The 20,040-nt window shown below is 36.3% G+C and overlaps 1 protein-coding gene across 1 annotated transcript; it reads right to left on the bottom strand.

The window, feature by feature from the left end:
- Positions 1–251: 251 nt before the first annotated feature.
- ZMYM1 (zinc finger MYM-type containing 1) lies at positions 252–19,607 on the bottom strand. Its single transcript, XM_042996440.1, is given in 11 exon segments — positions 252–2,602; positions 3,344–3,381; positions 3,825–3,962; positions 4,845–4,998; positions 7,322–7,403; positions 7,405–7,526; positions 7,614–7,782; positions 13,719–13,968; positions 14,158–14,230; positions 16,079–16,248; positions 19,204–19,607. Coding segments are annotated over 11 exon segments (3,513 nt in total). The 5' UTR covers positions 19,220–19,607; the 3' UTR covers positions 252–301.
- Between the last annotated feature and the right edge of the window lie 433 nt (positions 19,608–20,040).

The following is a 20,040-nucleotide window of genomic DNA, read 5'->3' as shown; positions in this document are numbered from 1 at the left end:
AAAATATGTTAAGTGGAAAAGACAAGTTGAAGAACAGTGTGCACTGCAGAGTATGATCTATGAAAAATATCTCCAGAAAGATATCTGAGAAACAGACAACACTACAGGGAGAAATGGGTACTAAAAAAAAGGGAAGGAGACTTTTCACTGTACATCATTCTGGTTTTTGAATTCTGAATCAAGTGAATGTTACATGTTCTGGTGAAAAAAAATTTTTCTTAGGAGATAAAATTTTGAAATAAAAACAAACATTCCAGCAGAAATACAAAATTCTTTTAGGTAAAACTCAAATTAGCAAGTGTTACATCTCTTTCATTGGATGGATAAACTTTTCCACAATCCCACTGAGTCTTTCAGGTTCCATCAGTTTATTTACCAATTCCTGCTCAATAGCCATTAGGGCTAGGCCACTAAGCTTCTCTTGTCCCATGGTATGACATAAATATGTTTTAAGACGAGGCAGTGTAGAAAATGAGTTTTCGGCACTTGAAGTAACTGGCCAAGACAAAGCAATATATAACAGCTTTGATATGCAAGGAATATTATTGTGAAGACCATGCTGGATAAACAAATAGCCAAGATTGATGAAGTTGATACAATCATAATCTATGACAAAGTTAAGCTTTGCATATTGCCGATAAAATCTAAGTTCTGGGATGATGTCTGCATCAAGTTTATAAAATTCTTGGACATGTTTGGCTGTTGCTTCATTTAACGGTTCATTCCATTTAAATAATAGTTCTGAAATTTGCTTCATTTTGCAATAATCAAACTCTGAAAAACATAATTTTAAATTATTTAATATAGTGTCCAATCCTTGGTAATAAATATTAATTTTATATTGTTCTTCTGTTGAGGTAGGAAAAAAAGTACTATCTGAATTGCCAAGATCTATTGTTTTCTGAATTTTTCTTCTTTTCTGAAAAGAAGGTCTTTCAACTTCAAAACTTTTACTGGTTATTTTTTGACATATTTCCTCTGTTCCATCCCAGATAGTTTTGAAATAGACGTCATTTCTTTCAGATGATAAACATTCCAAAATTGCTTCTATTTTTGAAGACAATGAAAAAATATCTATGGTTTCACTCTGAAGCTCTTTGGAAAGAATTCCTGTAACACTTAACACTCGATAAAGAAATTTCAAACAAAAGATAAATTCAAATTTGGAAACCAATGTTAACAAATCACTCAATTCATCAGCCAAACTTGTATTTGAAGAATGGCTTGCTACAAATTCCAGTGTTTCAATAATCTCTGGAAGACCCTCGATCACTGATAGTAACATACGATCATGGGCTGTCCAACATGATTGTGATGTATGTTTCTTGCATGTTTTGTTTTGACTTAGTTTACAAATATTTTGAAAATGTGCAGACATTTCCCCAGACATATGAATAGTGTTGAACAAAGAGCTGAGAGTATTTAGAGTAATTCGGAGTTCTTTTACTTCTTTACAAAACCTAATTACTGCTAAATCCAAAAAATGGGCATAACAATGTATGTACAAAGCTCTTGGCTCTTCTTTCTTGAATTCTGCTGCAACTTTATTAAATTTTCCCCTCAAATTCATGGTACTATCATAGGCCTGGCCGCATATTTTACTCAAATCAACTCCAATTTGCTGCAGGTAAGTTTTGATAGTTCTATGTAAGTCAGTCCCAGTCATCTCTTCAACATCTATGAAACCCAAGAATCTTTCTTTTATTAAGACAGCCTTTGACATTTTTTGTGGGTATCTTACACAAATGGAAAGCTGTTCTTTAGTGGCACTATCAGTTGTCTCATCACATATTATTGAAAAAGCTGGGGAGACATTGATTTCATTCACAATATCTTGCAGTATTTCAGTCTTTATTATTTCAATAATATCATTTTGAATTTGTGTACTATTATAGAAGTCAACTTGTGAATTCAGAAGTCGGAATACTTCCTCTCCTTTATCTTTTGCTCTGATTTCTAACAATTCTAAAAAATTGCCTTTATTCACAGTTGAAATCGACTGATCATTTCCCCTTAATGATAAACTCTGCTTCCCAAGAAATAAAATATTTTCAATTATAAGCTTTAGGTACTTTTTATTTCCTTCCATCTGTTTTGAATGGATAGATAAATTATCATTGACAGCTTCATCACAAAACTGGGATTCCCTCCAAAACTGCAATGACTTCAAATGCATTTCACTTTTTTCATGCTTTCTGAATTTTTCCAGAGTCTTTTTCCAATTAGAAATTCCTTGGGCTGCTAATGATTCTCCTCCACAACTAAAATTTTTTTGGCAGAACAACTGGCATGAGTAACAGAATGTCACATCCTTTTTAATACTGCTTTTCAAATGCTGGAAATTTGAACACCAAGATTTCTTAACACTTCGTGATTTATCTTTAACTTTTAGTACTTTGGATGTAAATTTTGGATGACATAGTCCATCACTTATTTTCACAGATTTCATATTGTATGTAGCATCTTGGTTTGACACTTGATCTTTCTGTACTTCTACACTGGAGCCAACTGCATTCTGACTGGATATTGATGAAGATGGTGAAAGGCTTGGCTGTTCAACACTATTATTAGCAACACCAGTACTTGATTCACTGGGTAAACTCTTAGAAATGTTTGGGAGAAAAAAACAAAAACATTTGTTTGAACAGTTATCAAATGATTAAAATATCAAACATATCTATTCTAATAACACAAGAAAATGAATAGGTACGTTGCAACATGAGCTCCACTAGGGGGAAACATTAACAATTATTTATAACGTAAAGTTGCGATCTAGATTCAACATTAAATGTTCAAAGAATCTTGGGGTGCCTGGATGGCTCAGTTGGTTAAGTGTCTGACTCTTGATTTTGGCTGAGGTCATGATCTCATGGTTCGTGAGATGGAGCCCCCTGTTGAGCCCCTCTTCAGCGTAGAGCCTGCTTGGGATTCCCTCTCCCTCACAGTCTGCCCCTCCCCTGCTTGCTTACGCATGCTCTCTCTCTCCCTCAAAATTAAAAAAAAAAATGTTCAAATAATCTTTTGGTATGTAATTGTAATAAAAATAATTTTTATTGCTCATAGGACTATAGTATTGAAAAAGGTAATAAAGAACCCAAAGGAAAAACTATGACTAATAATACTTATGTTTAAATATTCTTAATAATTTCAAGTCAGACCTGAGACTTGGGAAATTGAATATGAATACCAAAAGATGTTTATTGCTCAACTTTTTTGAGTTCTAGGATGAAAACAGGAATGAATGTGGTCATATATATGTATATATATGAATTGTGTGTATATACACACAAATATACTTAACAAAGAAAATACAGCATCAAAAAATATTAGGAACAAAACTTACATCTACAATGACATTTGCTGTTACTGAAGAAACTGTATCTGCTAAAATAAAATAGAGTATCATCAATTCAAGATCTTATACTATAATCTACAAAATAGCATCATAAACCACAATTGCTTATTTCGTATCAGACAACAAAAACAAACTTAGAATAGGGGCGCCTGGATGGCTCAGTTGGTTAAGCGTCTAACTTTGGCTCAGGTAATGATCTCACGGCTCGTGGGTTTGAACCCTGCATTGGGCTCTGTGCTGACAGCTCAGAGCCTGGAGCCTGCTTTGGATTCTGTGTCTCCATCTTTCTCTGTCCCTCCCCTGCTCGTGCTCTCACTCTGTCTCTCTCTGTCTCTCTCTGTCTCTCTCTCTCTCAAAAATAAACAAACATTAAAAAAACTTAAAACAACAACAACAAACTTAAAATAGATAGATTCATCAAGGATGGGAAAACAGTGTATATGTCAAATATCTTTATTATCAATTTTACCTTGTGAGACATCAGAGTTCATGATGGGTAGGGAGACATGAGTATCTGCCAGTGACACTATATTGCTTATAATTGGAGTTGTATCTTTCTTTGGAGAAAAGAGCCCCGTTGAAGCATCATGTACCATGGAAACATTTACTGATAAAAATAAGAAGATTTCTCAAAAACCAGGCAGAATCAATCAGAAAGCATTATTTAATAACAAGTTATTTCAACAAACAATGGAAATATCTAATAGCTTTAGGTATTGCTGGATATGAAGTAAGGCTAAGGAATAGGTAGGCTCTTTAGGATAACACATTAATAACCTTAAACTGATAAATTACATTTTCTATTATTTTGTATATTTTATCTTTGCATACAATTTCTTAGTTCTTTATACACCATTTGCTTGAAATTTCAAGCAAATCTTTACATGAAATTACCCACAAAGAAGAGAAAAGAGATTCCTATAGAATCTCCTAATGGGTATCATTTCTAACACTTCCAAGATTCTTAACCCTCAACATGAATGGAGCTAGACTGGTTTCTAAGCTAACAGTGCAGAGATTTCCATCATAAGCCAGTTTACATAATGTACAAGCCCCAGGAGAATCATTCACTTTATTATCTATGTAACTAGCACCAATGGTTCTATAGGAGGCTCTCTGATGGAATACAAAGTTGGCTCTGGGTTATTTGTGCTTTTCTACTAGTGAACTTCAAACTATTTCCAACTAGCTCTACTTCCTGTAAAAAATGTAACTAACTACTAGCCTTGTTTTTACAAAGCAGGGTTGAGTACAAAATTCTATATTCTAATACAACGATTTTCATAAATAAATATTAAGTCTCTGGTGGTGAAGTAGACTTTCTTTTACATAAAACTACTGGAAACTTTTTTTTGCAACAAGTTTTGCATTGTTTTGATTTTTAAGTCAAAAACTTAACCTTGAGATAAATCAAGGTTATAAATTAAAGGAAAGCAGTAATATTCTTCAATAGTTTCTAATCCTCTGATAACTGCTAAATAAACATTACCTGTAGAAGATTCCATCTTAGCTTTATTGTAAGCAGAGAAACAATTAATAGAACAGAAAAGGTCTGTCTTCCCCAAGTCATTGGTGGTCTCAATCATTTCATCTGAGGGCTTCAATGATTTGCAAAGAACAGATGTAAGTGTTTTGGCTGGTTTCTGTTTAGAGATTAAAGTAATATTCATATTCCCGGTATATGATATATATTGTTAACAAGCAAAACATATCCACCATTACTGCTATTAGCTGAAATATAATAAGTAATGATAATGAAGCCCTGTTTTACACTTTCCTAAAAGCCAGGAAAAAAAGGCACTACGGATTACAATGACTAAAATGAGGGAAATAGATCAATCCAAAATATAACTATTTGTGTTATGTCTCAGATATATATTAGTTGCAGCAGTAATATATACGCAAGCAATGAAGGAGGTCACAGAAAATGTTTCTCAATCCAGGCAATCAAAGCCAACTGGATAAATAAATAAAAGCCTTAAAATTATATCTCTTTCCTCAATTCCACTTTGGATATAAACTCAGGGAAGCCTTTTATTCGTGCTAAGGAGGAGCCAGAAAAGGGTGCTTAATTAAGTTATAACATGCTATGAGAATTACTGTTTTTCTAGGCTAACTTCATGGTAAAAATTGCAAGCATATTATAAGAAGGCAGCACATAAGCAGTAAGATGTATAGAATATAGTGCATTCAGTAAGTGTACAAAGGTAAAGGATATAAACTGAGGTTCACCATCTATTGTTTCTACTGAAAGAGGAATCCTCATTCCTGGACTAGGCAATGGTGAAAAAGAACTGCTTTGGGGGACATAAAGTGCAAAGACAATTGAAAATATATAGGTTTTCTTCTGTGAAAGAACAGGATATTGGCAAAGGAATAATGAAACAAAAAACAGAGTCTAACTTTGAAAATTCTTTTACCCTTTATTAGTATGACTTTTTATACTGAGACACCCCTAACAATTCATCAATATTTAACATCAAGTAATAATAGTACTATGTATCATCTGTAGTTAGTTAATTATTCATATGGGAAAAGTAATAATTAATTTACTCTATTAAGATGTGGGGGGAAAACAATGTGGTCGAAGTATATTTATATCAAACAATCCACTTAAAAAAAAGTCACCCCATTTTTAGATTCATAGATTTGAACAATTTTCTAAATCTTTTTTTTTTTAATTTACATCCAAGTTAGTTAGCATATAGTGCAATAATGATTTCATGAGTAGACTCCAGTGATTCACCCCGTATGTGTAACACCTAGCACTCATCCCAACAAGTGTCTTCTTTAATGCCCCCTTACCCATTAAGCCCATCCCCCCACCCAGAACCCCCCCAGCAACCCTTAGTTTGTTCTCTGTATTTAAGAGTCTCTTATGTTTTGTCCCCGTCTTTATATTATTTTTGCTTGTCTAATTCTGGATTACACTTAACTAACAATATGGATTTTCTCCATTATCACTATTACAATAATATCTGATATGCAGGGTGTAGTGTTAAATGGTGCTTTTTAAACTCCTTTACCCAAACCAGCCCTACCCCATCACATAGGCTGAATAACTAGGTACTCAAAACAGGCTCTTAAAAACAGGACAAAGCCTATTTATTGAGTGTGACTGATAAAGAATGAAAAGATGGAATGGCATTTCTTGCCTTCAGAAGGCTCCCATGCCTTCCATTCTCCCATTTCTGGTCCAAAGGCAAGATACTCTCATGGTGTGGACATTCTGTCATAGATAAAAGGTGGCTCATAAATGACCTGTTTGAATTGTTCAGACTTGCTGAGAATCCCATCTTCAATTGCTTATTTTTAAGGAAGAATTTACAGAGATAGGGAGTTGGGTCTCAAAGCATCATCTGAACAAGCAAGACAACAGTCCCACCTCATGAAAGGGGCTCAAACCACTAATTGTGTTAATCTCATTTAGTCCACCAAAGTAGAACCAGCTTCTCTGCTCTCAGAACCAACCACCAAAGGCTCTCCCACCAGAAATAGAAGATTATTTCTCACAGATTCAGATAAGCCTGTGACATTCTTGATTCACTTTAACCTTGCTTAGGGTTTAAGAAAACAGAATTAAAAACACCTTTGTGGTTGAGTCTTACTGACCAGTAGGCTATTGTTATTTCTGCTATCTCTAATCTCAGTTTATAAACAAGCTTCTATCTGCGTGGCTTTTTTTCAAGGCAGATGATCATCCTGAGATATTTTAGGAAAATCTCCATACAGCATTTATCATGAATTGCTATGTAAGAGCAACTGTCAGAAGTCTTTCATTTCATCTCCTTCAATGTGTTGCCAACTGAAACTATTCCCAATGGTACTAAAATCTAATCCCCACATTTTCCTGAAGTGGAACCACTCACAAGCAAACTAATGGAAGGAACTCAATCTTGGATTTTTCATTTAGTCCCATGCAAATTCCAGTGCAGTGGTCCTTATGCAACAGGTCTTTATTTTTACCTGCTTATATGCTGTCATACCCTTTGAACTAATAAAGTAATGGGACTGGCCTTTCATTGGAAGTATATGCAACAGACTAGACAGTGTGATCGTAAGCCCTACAGTTCTCACAACAGATCACAGGAGGCTGTTCAAGTGAGAGTGAAGAACAGGCATTACTACAAAGACAGTGTTTCACATTCTGATATTTTACTTCATACTGAATCTAGGATTTAAAAGAATTCACTAAAAATGCTAATATTTAAGCAAAATAATCAGAATCCTTAAAGTTTAAAAAAAAATTACAACTTACAACAGTAGTCTTCTGACACATGCTGCACTTGGTTAAAATGTTATTAGTACATATGGCAACAAATGCTTTTCTTTTTTCTTCATATGATGAAAGACAAGACTGGCTGCAAAAATTTTTGCTAGAGTCATCCAGCTGGACGCTGATCACATCCTTTAGATTTAAAATGTCTCTGAAAATAAAAACAAGGGCACTATTAAACACTTTTATAAGTTAAAGCACACTCTCAGGTAACCCTCTCCCGTTTCACCTACTTGAGGAGTGTGCAGCAGCAGTAATAGCCTTGAAATAAGAAAACCTTTGGTATTTAGTTCTAGGACTTACATTCAGTAGTGATGGATAAGTCATTTATACTCTCAAATGTTAATTCCCTCATCTATAAAGTAGGGACTATAAATTTTTTTGTAGTATTTTTTTTGAGAGAGAGAGAGCATGAGCTGCAGAGGGGCAGAGAGAGGGAGAGACAGAATCTGAAGCAGGCTCCAGGCTCTGAGCTGTCAGCGCAGAGCCGGAAGCGGGGCTTGAACTCACGAACCATGAGATCATGACCTGAGCCCAAGTTAGATGCTTAACTGAGCCACCCAGGTGCCCCCAAAGTAGGGACTACAAAGCACATCTGAGAGTGTAGTTTTGAGGACTACCTAGTCTGTATTAGTTAGTGCTAGTCATAACAAAATGATGAGAAATCACATATTCATTCCTCACCAAATTTGGAATCTACAAAATATATCAAAGTACAGTCTACAAAATTCCAGAGATCCTCCAGAGACTTTCAAGGGGTTCACAAATCAAAACTATTTTCATATTAAAATGTTATTTGTCTTTCTCGTGTTAACATTTCAAGTGATGGTGTAAAATCAACAATGGGCCACTGCAATTCCACTCCTAGATATGCACCCCAAAGAAGTGAAGGAGTACTCAAAAAAGGATAGACACATGCATGTTTCTAACAGCACTATTTCAAATAGGTAAAAGATGGTGCCAAGATGGCTCCATCAGTAGAGCATGCGATCTCTGGACTGTGGGTTCAAGCCCCACGTTGGGCCTCGAGTTTATGTAAAAAAAAAAAAAAAAAAAAAAGCTAAAAGATGGAAACAGCCCAAATGTTCACCAATGAATGAATGGATGAACAAACTGTGATATATCCATACAGTTGAATATTATTCAGCTGTAAAAAAAGAACGAAGTACTGATATACATGCTATAACATGGATAAACCTTGAAAACCTTATGCTAAAAGCCAGACACAAAGGGTCATATGTTGTATGATTCCATTAATATGAAATATCCAGAAAAGATAAATCCCCAGCAAGAAGACAGACTGGTAGAGACAGAACATTTTACTTTGGAGAACAGAAATATTTTGGAATTAGACACCCTGAGTATACTAAACATTACTGCAATGGCTTTTTGTTATGTGAATTTCACCTTAATAAGCTGGGAGGGGAAAAAAAGGCTGGATAAAACGTTTGCCAGAGCCTTAGGCAAATTAAGGCACTTGCACCAAAACGTCCTAGTATTTGTTATTCACTGCCATACATTCACTGTAAAAATCAATTTATTACACTTCACCCTTGACAACCTCTTTTCAGTATTCTGTGATGAAATGGGACACAGGCATAAAGTACTTCCCCTGCACACTAAAGTATGATGGCCGCCTCAAAGAATATCTCATGTGGGAATGTTAAAGTTACAACCTAAGGTAGCTACTTTTTTTGTGGAACATATTTTCACTTGAAAGAACAAACTATTATCCAGAAGTGAGTATCTGATAAATATTTTCTCAAAAATGAATAAAGTAAGACTGTAACTTCAAGATAAACTGGCAGTATTCATTGCCAATGATAAAATTTGAGCTTTCATTGAAAATTAGAATTTTCAGAGGTGCCTGGATGGCTCAGTTAAGCGTCCGACTTCAGCTCAGGTCATGATCTCATGGTTTGTGAGTTTGAGCCCTGTGTCGGGCTCTGTGCTGACAACTCAGAGCCTGGAGCCTGCTTCAGATTCTGTGTCTCCCTCTCTCCCTGCCTTTCCCCCTTTCACGCTCTGTCTCTCAAGATAAATTAAAAAAAAAAAAAATTGAAAAAAAGAAAAATTAGAATTTTGGGGGTGCCTGGGTGGTACGGTTAAGCCATTGACTAAGCAAGTCAGTTAAGTATCGGACTCTTGGTTTCAGCTCAGGTCATGATCTCAACAGTTTCGTGAGTTTGAGCCCCGTATCAGACTGTATGGTGACAGTGTGGAGCCTGCTTGGGAGTCTCTCTGCCCCTCCCCCACTCGTGCTGTCTCCCTCTCAAAATAAATAAATAAGCTGAAAAAAAAAAAAAAAAAAGAAAATTAGAAATTGGAAAATCTGCCACCTCCAATTTGATTGCTTCCCAATAGTTAAACTTTCCTGATGAGATTAGTAGTGATGATGAGGATTATTTTTGGGGGTGGTGATTTTTTTTTTTTTTTTAGCAAATGTGATTTTTGAAATATTGCATAAAGAAATATGTTAACATTTAGAAGATCTGCATAACTCAGTGAACCATTATTTCCCAAATTATTTTACCAGGTAACAAAAATCATTCATTTATGGGTAAAAAAAACATTCAAAGTACAGACAGACCAATGATTGTAACCTAACAAGACCAATGAATTTTAACCAAACAGTACAAAAAAATTTTGATATGGTTTCAGATTCTACATTCCAAATAACCTTTAACAATATTTGGGTGGAGTGCCACAGAAGAGCACCACAAAATCTAAAAGGCTATTAAAACACTCTTCCCTTTTCCAATTACATATTTGTAGGATCAGTTTTTTTTCACACTTCAGCTAAAACATTTTCCAATGAACTGAATACAAAGGCAGATATGAAAACTCAGCCAGACATTAAAGTGGTTTGCAAAATAAAATCATGCTTACTAAATTTTTCTTAACATTTCTTCTCATCAAATTAAAAAACATATATGGCTAGTTTTCATTAAAAAATATTATTTATGTAGGGGCATCTGGGGGGCTCAGTCAATTGGGTGTCTGATTGTTGATTTTGGCTCAGGTCATGATCCCAGGGTTGTGGGACTGAGCCCGTCAGGCTCTATGCTCAGCATGGACCCTGCTTGAGATTCTCTCTGCCCCTCTCTCTCTAAAATGAATTTTAAAAAATATTATTTATGTCAACATGCACTGAGTTATTATTTTTAAATGACTTTTTAAATAATGAGCTTAAAAATTTCTCCATTTTAACTTCTAACACAGTATATATTAGTAGATATAACCTATGAACTAAAGCTCTCTGTCTCTTCAATAATTTTTAAGAGTGTAAAGGGGTCCAGGGACCAGAATGTTTGAGGACTGCCAAGATATCTGGCTACTTAGAACCTTCAGAATATCAATCATTCAGTGTAATAATTATCCAGATGAAATACTCCTGAAATCAGCACTATTTTAACACTTCAACATTTACAAATTTTTAGTGTATTATGATCTTGCTGCCTCTTAAACAAATGGTACCAAAAATAACAGGTTCATTTCATGAACCCCAATCAGTCATTTTACTGGTTTAAGATACAGTTCTAAATGCAGTATCTGAGTTGTGCTATCCTTGTATTTCATTTGACAAAAATTTTTCTAGGTTTCACTGTGTGCCAGCTAGTGTTTAGGCACTGGGAATATAAACAGGAGTATGATCCGGTTCCTAATCTCAAGAGGTTCACGGTCTAACCGGGGCAATATCAATTTTTTAAAACATTAATGCTATGATTAATATTGTGGGAATTATGAACACTACTGAAACACAGACCATGGAACAACTACTCCGAGTGGTTGGGAGTTAGGAAGAGAGGACGGAATGGTGTGCGAATAGACAAAAGGTAAAGATATTGGAGGCAGACCTTTAAGACAGAAATTAGCCAGACAGAAAGGGAGGCAGAAGAAACTGCATCGGCAGAAGCATGAAGTCTGAAAACGCTTACTGGTTTTTACTGCTACCAGCATACTAGATTGCTGGTTTCTAATCTACTAAGGCCTTATAAATAAAAAATAAAAAAATGAATTTTCTTAAAAGTGCCTACAATTAGCTTAAACTAACTCTTAAGCATCGGAATGAACAACTTTCCTATATATATAAGTGTTACAGCATTAGTGCACAGGGATATTCTGAACTCTGTTGGTTGCTTTCAGGATCTCTGGTTGGTTCCACCTGGGATACTAAGGTGCAGAAACAAGAGTTCTTCAAAAGAAGTCTTCTCTAACATAATTTAAAATGTCATTTTCAAAGCTAACTTTCATTTGGTTCATAAAACGGAATAAAGATTGCAATAACTCAAAACAGATTTTAAATCACTGCTATAAAAGAAACTTCAACAAGGACTTATAATTAGCTAAAACTTGAGAACTACGTATTAATGCAAGATGCTAATAAATGTGAAGGAAAAAAAATTTCAAAATAAGCACAGGTTACTCCGAAAAATGGATGGACTCTCCTAGCCTAAGCACTACCACCTTTCCACCAACGTATACAATAGTATTTTGCATCAAAAAAAATTCTGTATTCCAAAGAAAGTAAAACTTGTTTCTTGTTTTTGCTCATACTGGATTTCTTTGCCTTAGAGAACTTACTATATCTTTCCTGTTTCAGCCTTTTCAATCTACCTGGGAGATGTGCTGAAGATGTATAATGGGCCAAAATAGTAACATGATACCTTAACTTCTGAGGGCCTCAGTTTCCTCAAAACCAAAAGAAAATGTTTGGACTGGATGATCTCTAAGGTCCCTTCCAGTTTTATGTTTCTGCAGAGAAAGAAAGCAGACTGAAGAAAAGTGCCTTACAGCCCTTAGCAAAAAAGAAAAAAGACACAGTATTGAAGGGTTGAAAAAGCATAAGAGAAAGGTCAGTTTCAGGGTCTAAGACTTGCAGCAAAGGGTAACACCAAAGCGCCAGCCAAACAAGGAGCTGAAGCAACCAATAAAAAGGATTTGTAAGTTTGTTAAGAGAGTAGTAATAGTAATAATTAACATTTACTGAGTTCTTATTACATGCCACTATTGTTCTATCACTTAAATCTATTATTTAATGCTCATAATTCTTATGTACATTGAATTAAACAGATGGGAATACTAAGACAGAAGTTCTCAGTGCTTTTCAAACTTTAGCATTATATACGTATCATCTGGGGACAAAAGCATTTCTGATTCAGTGGGTCTGGGTGAGACCTGAGATTCTGTGGTTTTATTTAACAAGTTCCCAGATGATACTAATACAGCTGCTATAAGATACAAAATATAACCATAAATGGAGAAAGCAAGATTCAAATTATGGCAATCTGATTCCAAAATAAGACATCTGAAAGGAATTTATTGTATTTACAAGCAAAACTGGTGACCTATGTGTTTTCTTCATTCTGAAACAAAAACATTTAAAATTTAGCAATAGCATTTCAATAGCGTTAACAAACCAGAATATTATGATAGGAGTCTCAAAGCACACTGATCTACATATCAGGGTAGAGTTCAAAGTTCTGGACATTTTCCACTAATTCATTATGAAATTAGTACTACTTCCTTTCTCTGCATCTAAATTGCCTTACATATGTAAAAATTAAAAAAAAAAGTTAGCAATAAAGACCCCGACAGTAGCTCACAGAAATCTTGAAAAGATATCTATCCATTTATGTTTACCTGTGACTATTCGATTTTGCAAAAGAATCAAATAACTTCATTACAAGAGAAACATTATATAATTTTATACCTTGGAAGATCCAAATAAACTGTTATATGATTAATGTGTTAGTGCATCCTATACAGTTAAATGATAAAATAGAATGGGCATATAATAATCCCACTTATAGAGAATTTCGACTAGAAAGAAAAGTAAATTTCAGAAGTCACACTATTTAAAGTTGAAGAGAACTAGAACTCCCTATGTTTTAATTTGTGCAAATCTCTCAATAAAAAAACTATTTCTGAAGAATCTAATAAAGGAAGTGAAAGCAGAAGCAGCTTCTTTTCACTAAATCAAGGTGATACTACTTCAGAAAAAATGAAAATGTAGGTAATTACAACCAAGACTGATCGAGCTCTATGTAGGGGAAGTAAAAGTGGGCATAATTTAGAATTATATACTTTGAGCAGTTTGAACAAGTTTTCTTGGGAAGAGCTGGTGAACTGGCAGATGAAATGTATTCGGTGATACAAAACGTGGAGCAGAAGAGCTGAGTGGACCCCTTCCTCTGATAAGCAGTTTGCCCCTTCTGAAGAATTTTTTTACAACCAGAACAGGAAACCTGAATAGCTGTGGTTGAAACTGAAGGAAGCATTTTATTCATGCCAGATGATGTCAGAGAAAGCTGAATGCTTGTAGTCAACTGTGGAGCTATAAACACAAAACAGGAAGGAAGAAAATTAGTATTTACATAAAATTAAGTATGCATTCTTTCATTTTCATTTAGAGGTTATTTCTCCTGGATGTGAAACCCAAAACAAACAATGCACACTATTCAAACATATTCTAAAAAAGCAGAATAAATTGGCTATTACATTTAGAATAAAGTGATTCTATTACCACTGTCTGAAAATGTAGTATTTATTTTCAGTTCATTCTCCTGAGTTTTGGGCTGCTGGGCTTGACAATACTCCTAAAAAAGAGATGAAAATAATGAATACACTGTGTATAAAACCAGCAGTTATTCAATAGAAAATGATAAATTATGTTTAAGTCTGTTCAGTGAATTGTATAATTAAACTGAACCATAGTACATAGGTGAACACTCTCCTTTTGGTGATCTTTGACTGACAACACCAATAAATCACATTATGTGTAATCATAACTAGATGTGACTTCAATAGTTTTTGTTCACACAGCCCTTCAGGAGCTACTACAAACAGAGGAGACACACTCAGTAATGACATCTATTTTCCATCCTTGTTCCAGTCATTAATAGCTAACTGTCTTCATAAAGACCATCAACACAAAAGTTGTTGGACTGGCCTAAATGAGTCTTACAGAGGAGGATGTTTCAGAGCAGCAGACAAGCTATCTAAATGTGATTTATGTGTTTGAATGTCCATAGACTGAGAAAGCAACAGATACTTCCTAGATGGACAACATTCCCCAGTGACATCAAGTCAATGAGAGTCATATCCTTACTTGATACTGACTTACTTTAGGCTATTTCTAAACTGAATATTAGAAATAAATTAAAACTGGGGGCACCTGGGTGGTTCAGTCGGTTGAGCATCCGACTTCAGCTCAGGTCATGATCTCATGGTTCGTAAGTTCAAGCCCCGCATCAGGCTCTGTGCTGATGGCTCAGAGCCTGGAGCCTGCTTCGGATTCTGTGTCTCCCTCCCTCTCTGCTCCTCCCCCAATTGTGCTCTGTCTCTGTCTCTCAAAAATAAACAAATGTAAAAAAAAAAAAAGTTTTAATAAAAAAAGAAAGAAATTAAAACTGAATTTACTTTTTATTTCATTAGAAATTTCAGCTGGTTCATATATAAACATTCTAAGGAAAATTTGGCCCTAGTACAGAATACTCACAGCTTGAATCAGTTTGTCACTTATAGGTTTTTTAGGATATATCTAAAAAAGTTTAAGAATAAACATGAAACTAATTTGGGTAAGATGATTACAAAAAAAATACAAAATTCTAAGGATTGAAAATGTACTAATTCTACTACTTCAATTGAGTCAGTAGCATAAAAACATACAATTAGTTACTCGTATGGTTTCTAGTTAATAAAAATGAAAAGAAAAATGTGTTACCCTTAGCTAGGCCCATAATATCCTAGGCAATCCTTGTATCAATCCAAAAACCCAATTCCAAACATCTATTCTTCTCTCAAATCATATTCTTGCATATAGTTGTGATGGCACTTGACACAATATACTTTATATGATTTGACCAACTACTTTAGGGAAGATAAAGATTTAAGATTCTCTTTTCTAAGTTTATTTACTTTGAGAGAGAGAGAACACGTACATGTATGTATGAGAGTGAGGAGAGGGGCAGAGAACAAGGGTGAGAGAGAATCCCAACATGTGGGGCTCAAACTCACAGTGAGATCATAACCTGAGCCAAAATCAAGAGTTGGAAGCTTAACTGGCTGAGTCACCCAGGTGCCCCAAGATTTAAGATTTTAAACCCTTAGGGGCGCCAGGGTGGCTCAGTCGGTTGAGCGTCCGACTTTAGCTCAGGTCATGATCTCACAGCTCATGAGTTTGAGCCCCATGTCGGTCTCTGTACTGAGCTCAAAGCCTGGAGCTTGCTTTGGATTCTGTGTCTCCCTCTCTCTCTGCCCGTAACCCACTTGCATTCTGTCTCTGTCTCTCTCAAAAATAAACATTAAAAAAAAATAAAAAGAAAATTATTTTTAAAAAAACAAAAAAAGAAAAAAGATTTTAAACCCATAAACCAGCATCTGCATAACTGGAATGTACACTTAAACGCTGTTCTAGAAAAAAGAAAATAAAGTAGAATACTTACCTGTGCATTGTCAGGTTCTGTCTTAATTTCATCCAGCTGCCCCAGTTGTGGTGCCACTGCTTTGTCACATTCGCTATCTATCGGTGATTCTTTCATCTTAGTATCTGATGCAAAGGAATCCACTAGTTCCAAACTAATGAATTTCTTCTTGGGGAATAGTATCCAGGTTCCTAACATAAAATATGAATTAATGGAGAGCCTGATTTTAAAATTAGTCCTTTTAAATATGGTAGGTTTCTGGAAACACAAAAGGTCTTTAGACAGCTTGGACTCAAGGTTCCTTCACAGTACCAACACTGGCTTTCTTCCCTTCATTCATTCACTATTCCCCAATATAGCTTTGCTGTATAATTCTCTGGTAGACATATCTACGCTTTCTTCTGGGACTAGTCCTCTCCACTTCTATTCTCCCAGGCCTGACTATAGCATAAACCACCAAACTCACAAGTTTACTTTTAACTTATTAAATACTCTTAGGAGGGGCGCCTGGGTGGCTCAGTCGTTTAAGCGAACGACTTCAGCTCAGGTCATGATCTCACGGTCCATGAGTTCGAGCCCCGCGTCAGGCTCTGTGCTGACTGCTCAGAGCCTGGAGCTTGTTTCCGATTCTGTATCTCCCTCTCTCTCTGACCCTCCCCCACTCATGCTCTGTCTCTCTCTGTCTCAAAAATAAATAAACGTTAAAAAAATTAAAATAAATAAATAGTCTTAGGAAATGTAAAGTCTTCTATCCAAGGTTAATCCAAATACCTGTACTCACTACCTCTCCCCCAACACTGCCTTCCTATAGAGCCAGTTATTATCTGTATCTTCAACTCTACTTCCCCTCCTTATTGGTTCTTCACATATAAACATTCAAATACATTCAAGGATCCAACTTTTAAATTTTTTTTAATGTTTATTTTTGAGAGTGAGAGACATAGAGCGTGAGCACAGGAGGGGCAGAGAAAGAGGGAGACAAAGAATCCAAAGCAGGTTCCAGGCTCTGAGCTGTCAGTATAGAAGGATCCAACTTTTAAAGCTATTGCCCTCTCTCTGACTACTCCCTTCATTCATCCTTGAAATTCTCCCTTTCCTTGAATCCTATGACTCCAAGACCTATTTCTCCTATCTCTTTGCTGGTCTTCTTCTCTTTAAGTTTATTTATTTTGAGAGAGAGACAGAGAGCATGAGTGTGGGGAGGGGCAGAGACAGATGGGAGGGAGAGAATCCCAAGCAAGTTCCACAAGGTCAGCAAAGAGCCTGCTGCAGGGCTTGATCTCATAACCCATGAGATCATGACCTGACTCAAGATCAAGAGTCAGATGCTTAACCGCTGAGCCACCCAAGTGCCCCACCTTTTAAATATGTTTTGAATCTATTTTTCCATTACATTTCATGCCTGCCTTCCTCCACCCCCATGAATGGACTTCTTTTTGGTAACTAGATAAGATAGCTAAAATCCAAAATCACAATATAAAAGATTGTTGCGCATTCAGGCTTAAAAAATAATTCCAGGGGCATCTGGGTGACTCAGTCGGTTAAGTGTCGGACTCTTCATTTCAGCTCAGGTCGCGATCTCACAGTTTGTGAGTTCAAGCCTCACACTGGGTTCCAAGCTGACAACGCAGAGTCTGCTTGGGATTCTTTCTCTCCCCCTCTCTCTAGCCCTCCCTGGCTCAAGCCTGCACCGTCTCTCAAAATAAACTTGAAAAAAAAATCCATTTTACAGCTTTTGAAGAACTAAAAGTGCCTTTTAAAAAATGTTTATTTATTTTGAAAGAGAGAGAGACAGAGCATGAGCAGGAGAGGGACAGAGAGAGAGGAAGAGAGAGAATCCCAAGCAGGCTTCATGCTGTCAGCACAGAGCACGACACAGGGCTTAACCTGAAAACCATGAGATCATGACCCGATCTGAAATTGAGTCAGACGCTTAGCTGACTGAGCCACCCAGGTGCCCCCACAAGTGCCTTTTGATTGCTCAGTCCTGAGGCTCCTTTTTCAAGGACAGACTGGTTCCTTGTATCTTCTTTTCTCTCATCTGAGATCTTTTCCCCACTTTTCTGGTAGCTTTTACTAAAATCCCTTATCACAAAGCAAAGAATTAAATGAATCCTTCAGGCCTGTGAAGTAAAATAAAAGCTCTTATGGCCTCTGCCCAGCCCATACCAGCAAAGTAAAACTCACTGGGAATTAACTATTAAACTATCATTCACCTGAAAGAAAATAGGTAAGTCTAAAAATAAATTAAAAACAAAGCACCTATCGGGGCGCCTGGGTGGTTCAGTCAGTTAAGCATCTGACTTCAGTTCAGATCATGATCTCGTGGTTGGTGAGTTCAGGCCCCACATCCAGCTCTATGCTGGATAGCTCAGAACCTGGAGCATGCTTCAGATTCTGTGTCTCCCTCCCTCTCTCTCTGCCCCTCCCACTCGCACTCTGTTTCTCTCTCTCTCTCTCTCTCTCAAAAATAAATAAAACATGGGAATGCAAGCTGGTATAGCCACTCTGGAAAACAGTATGGAGGTTCCTCAAAAAACTAAAAATAGAACTACCCTATGACCCAGCAATTGCACTACTAGGCATTTATCCACGGGATACAGGTGTGCTGTTTCTGAGGGACACATGCACCCCAATGTTTATAGCAGCACTATCGACAATAGCCAAAGTATGGAAAGAGCCCAAATGTCCATCAATGGATGAATGGATAAAGAAGATGTGGTATATATATACAATGGAGTATTACTCGGCAATCAAAAAGAATGAAACCTTGCCATTTGCAACTATGTGGATGGAACTGGAGGGTATTATGCTAAGTGAAATTTAGTCAGAGAAAGACAAATATGATATGACTTCACTCGTATGAGACTTTAAGAGACAAAACAGATGAACATAAGGGAAGGGAAACAAAAATATATAAAAACAGGGAGGGGGACAAAATATAAGAGACTCATAAATATGGAGAACAAACAGAGGGTTACTGCAGGGGGTGTGGGAGGGGGGGATGGGCTAAATGGGTCAGGGGCATTAAGGAATCTACTCCTGAAATCATTGTTGCACTATATGCTAACTAATTTGGCTGTAAATTTAATAAATAAATAAAAATAAAAATAAAAAATAAAACATTAAAAACAAAAACAAAGCACCTATGAGCTTTTGCATCTTGGAATCCTTCCAATGTGTCAGTCATCACACAAATATGAAAATAATGGAAAGCACCCTGAAAGTGTAATTAATCTGTAACATGTTTCTGAAGCAGGGGAAAACAGTATAGAACTGTTGGAAAAACAAAAAGAGCAAAAAACACATATGAATAATAAATCCAGTACTTCCTTTTCCAACAAGATGCACATTAATGTAAAATAAGTCCTAGAAACCCTTTTTTTTTTTTTAAAGATTTTATTTTTGGGGTGCCTGGATGGCTCAATCAGAGCATGTGACTCTTCATTTCGGGGTTGTGAGTTTGAGCCCATGTTAAGTGTACAGATTACCCAAGCTGTACCCAAGAGACAGATGCTGAACTGATTGAGCTACTCAGGTGCCCCCCCAAAATCTTTTATTTTTAAGTAATCTCTACACCCAACGTGGGCCTTAAACTCATGACCCTTAAATCAAGTCACATGTTCCTCCAACTGAGCCAGCCAAGAATTGAAACCTTTTTTTTTTAAATGTTTATTTATTTTGGGGAGACAGAGTACAAGCAGGGGAGGGGCAGAGAGAGAGGGAGACACAGAATCTGAAAACAGGCTCCAAGCTGTCAGCACAGAGCCCGAAGCAGGGCTCGAACCCACGAAGTGCAGGATCATGACCTGGGCTGAAGTCGGGTGCTTAACTGACTGAGCCACTCAGGTGCCCTGAAACCTCTTTTTAATATAGTCTCTCACCTGCCCCAACTGGGGCTAAAAAAAAAAAGTTGAAGAGCATTAATTGTACTAGGCTCAATGTGGCACATATTCCTGATGGTTAATACTACTTGGTAATAA

Source organism: Panthera tigris, chromosome C1, assembly GCF_018350195.1.
Source record: "Panthera tigris isolate Pti1 chromosome C1, P.tigris_Pti1_mat1.1, whole genome shotgun sequence".
Taxonomy (NCBI): domain Eukaryota; kingdom Metazoa; phylum Chordata; class Mammalia; order Carnivora; family Felidae; genus Panthera; species Panthera tigris.
The sequence above is the reverse complement of the archived record's forward strand: the minus strand, read 5'-3'. Positions and strand labels throughout refer to the sequence as shown.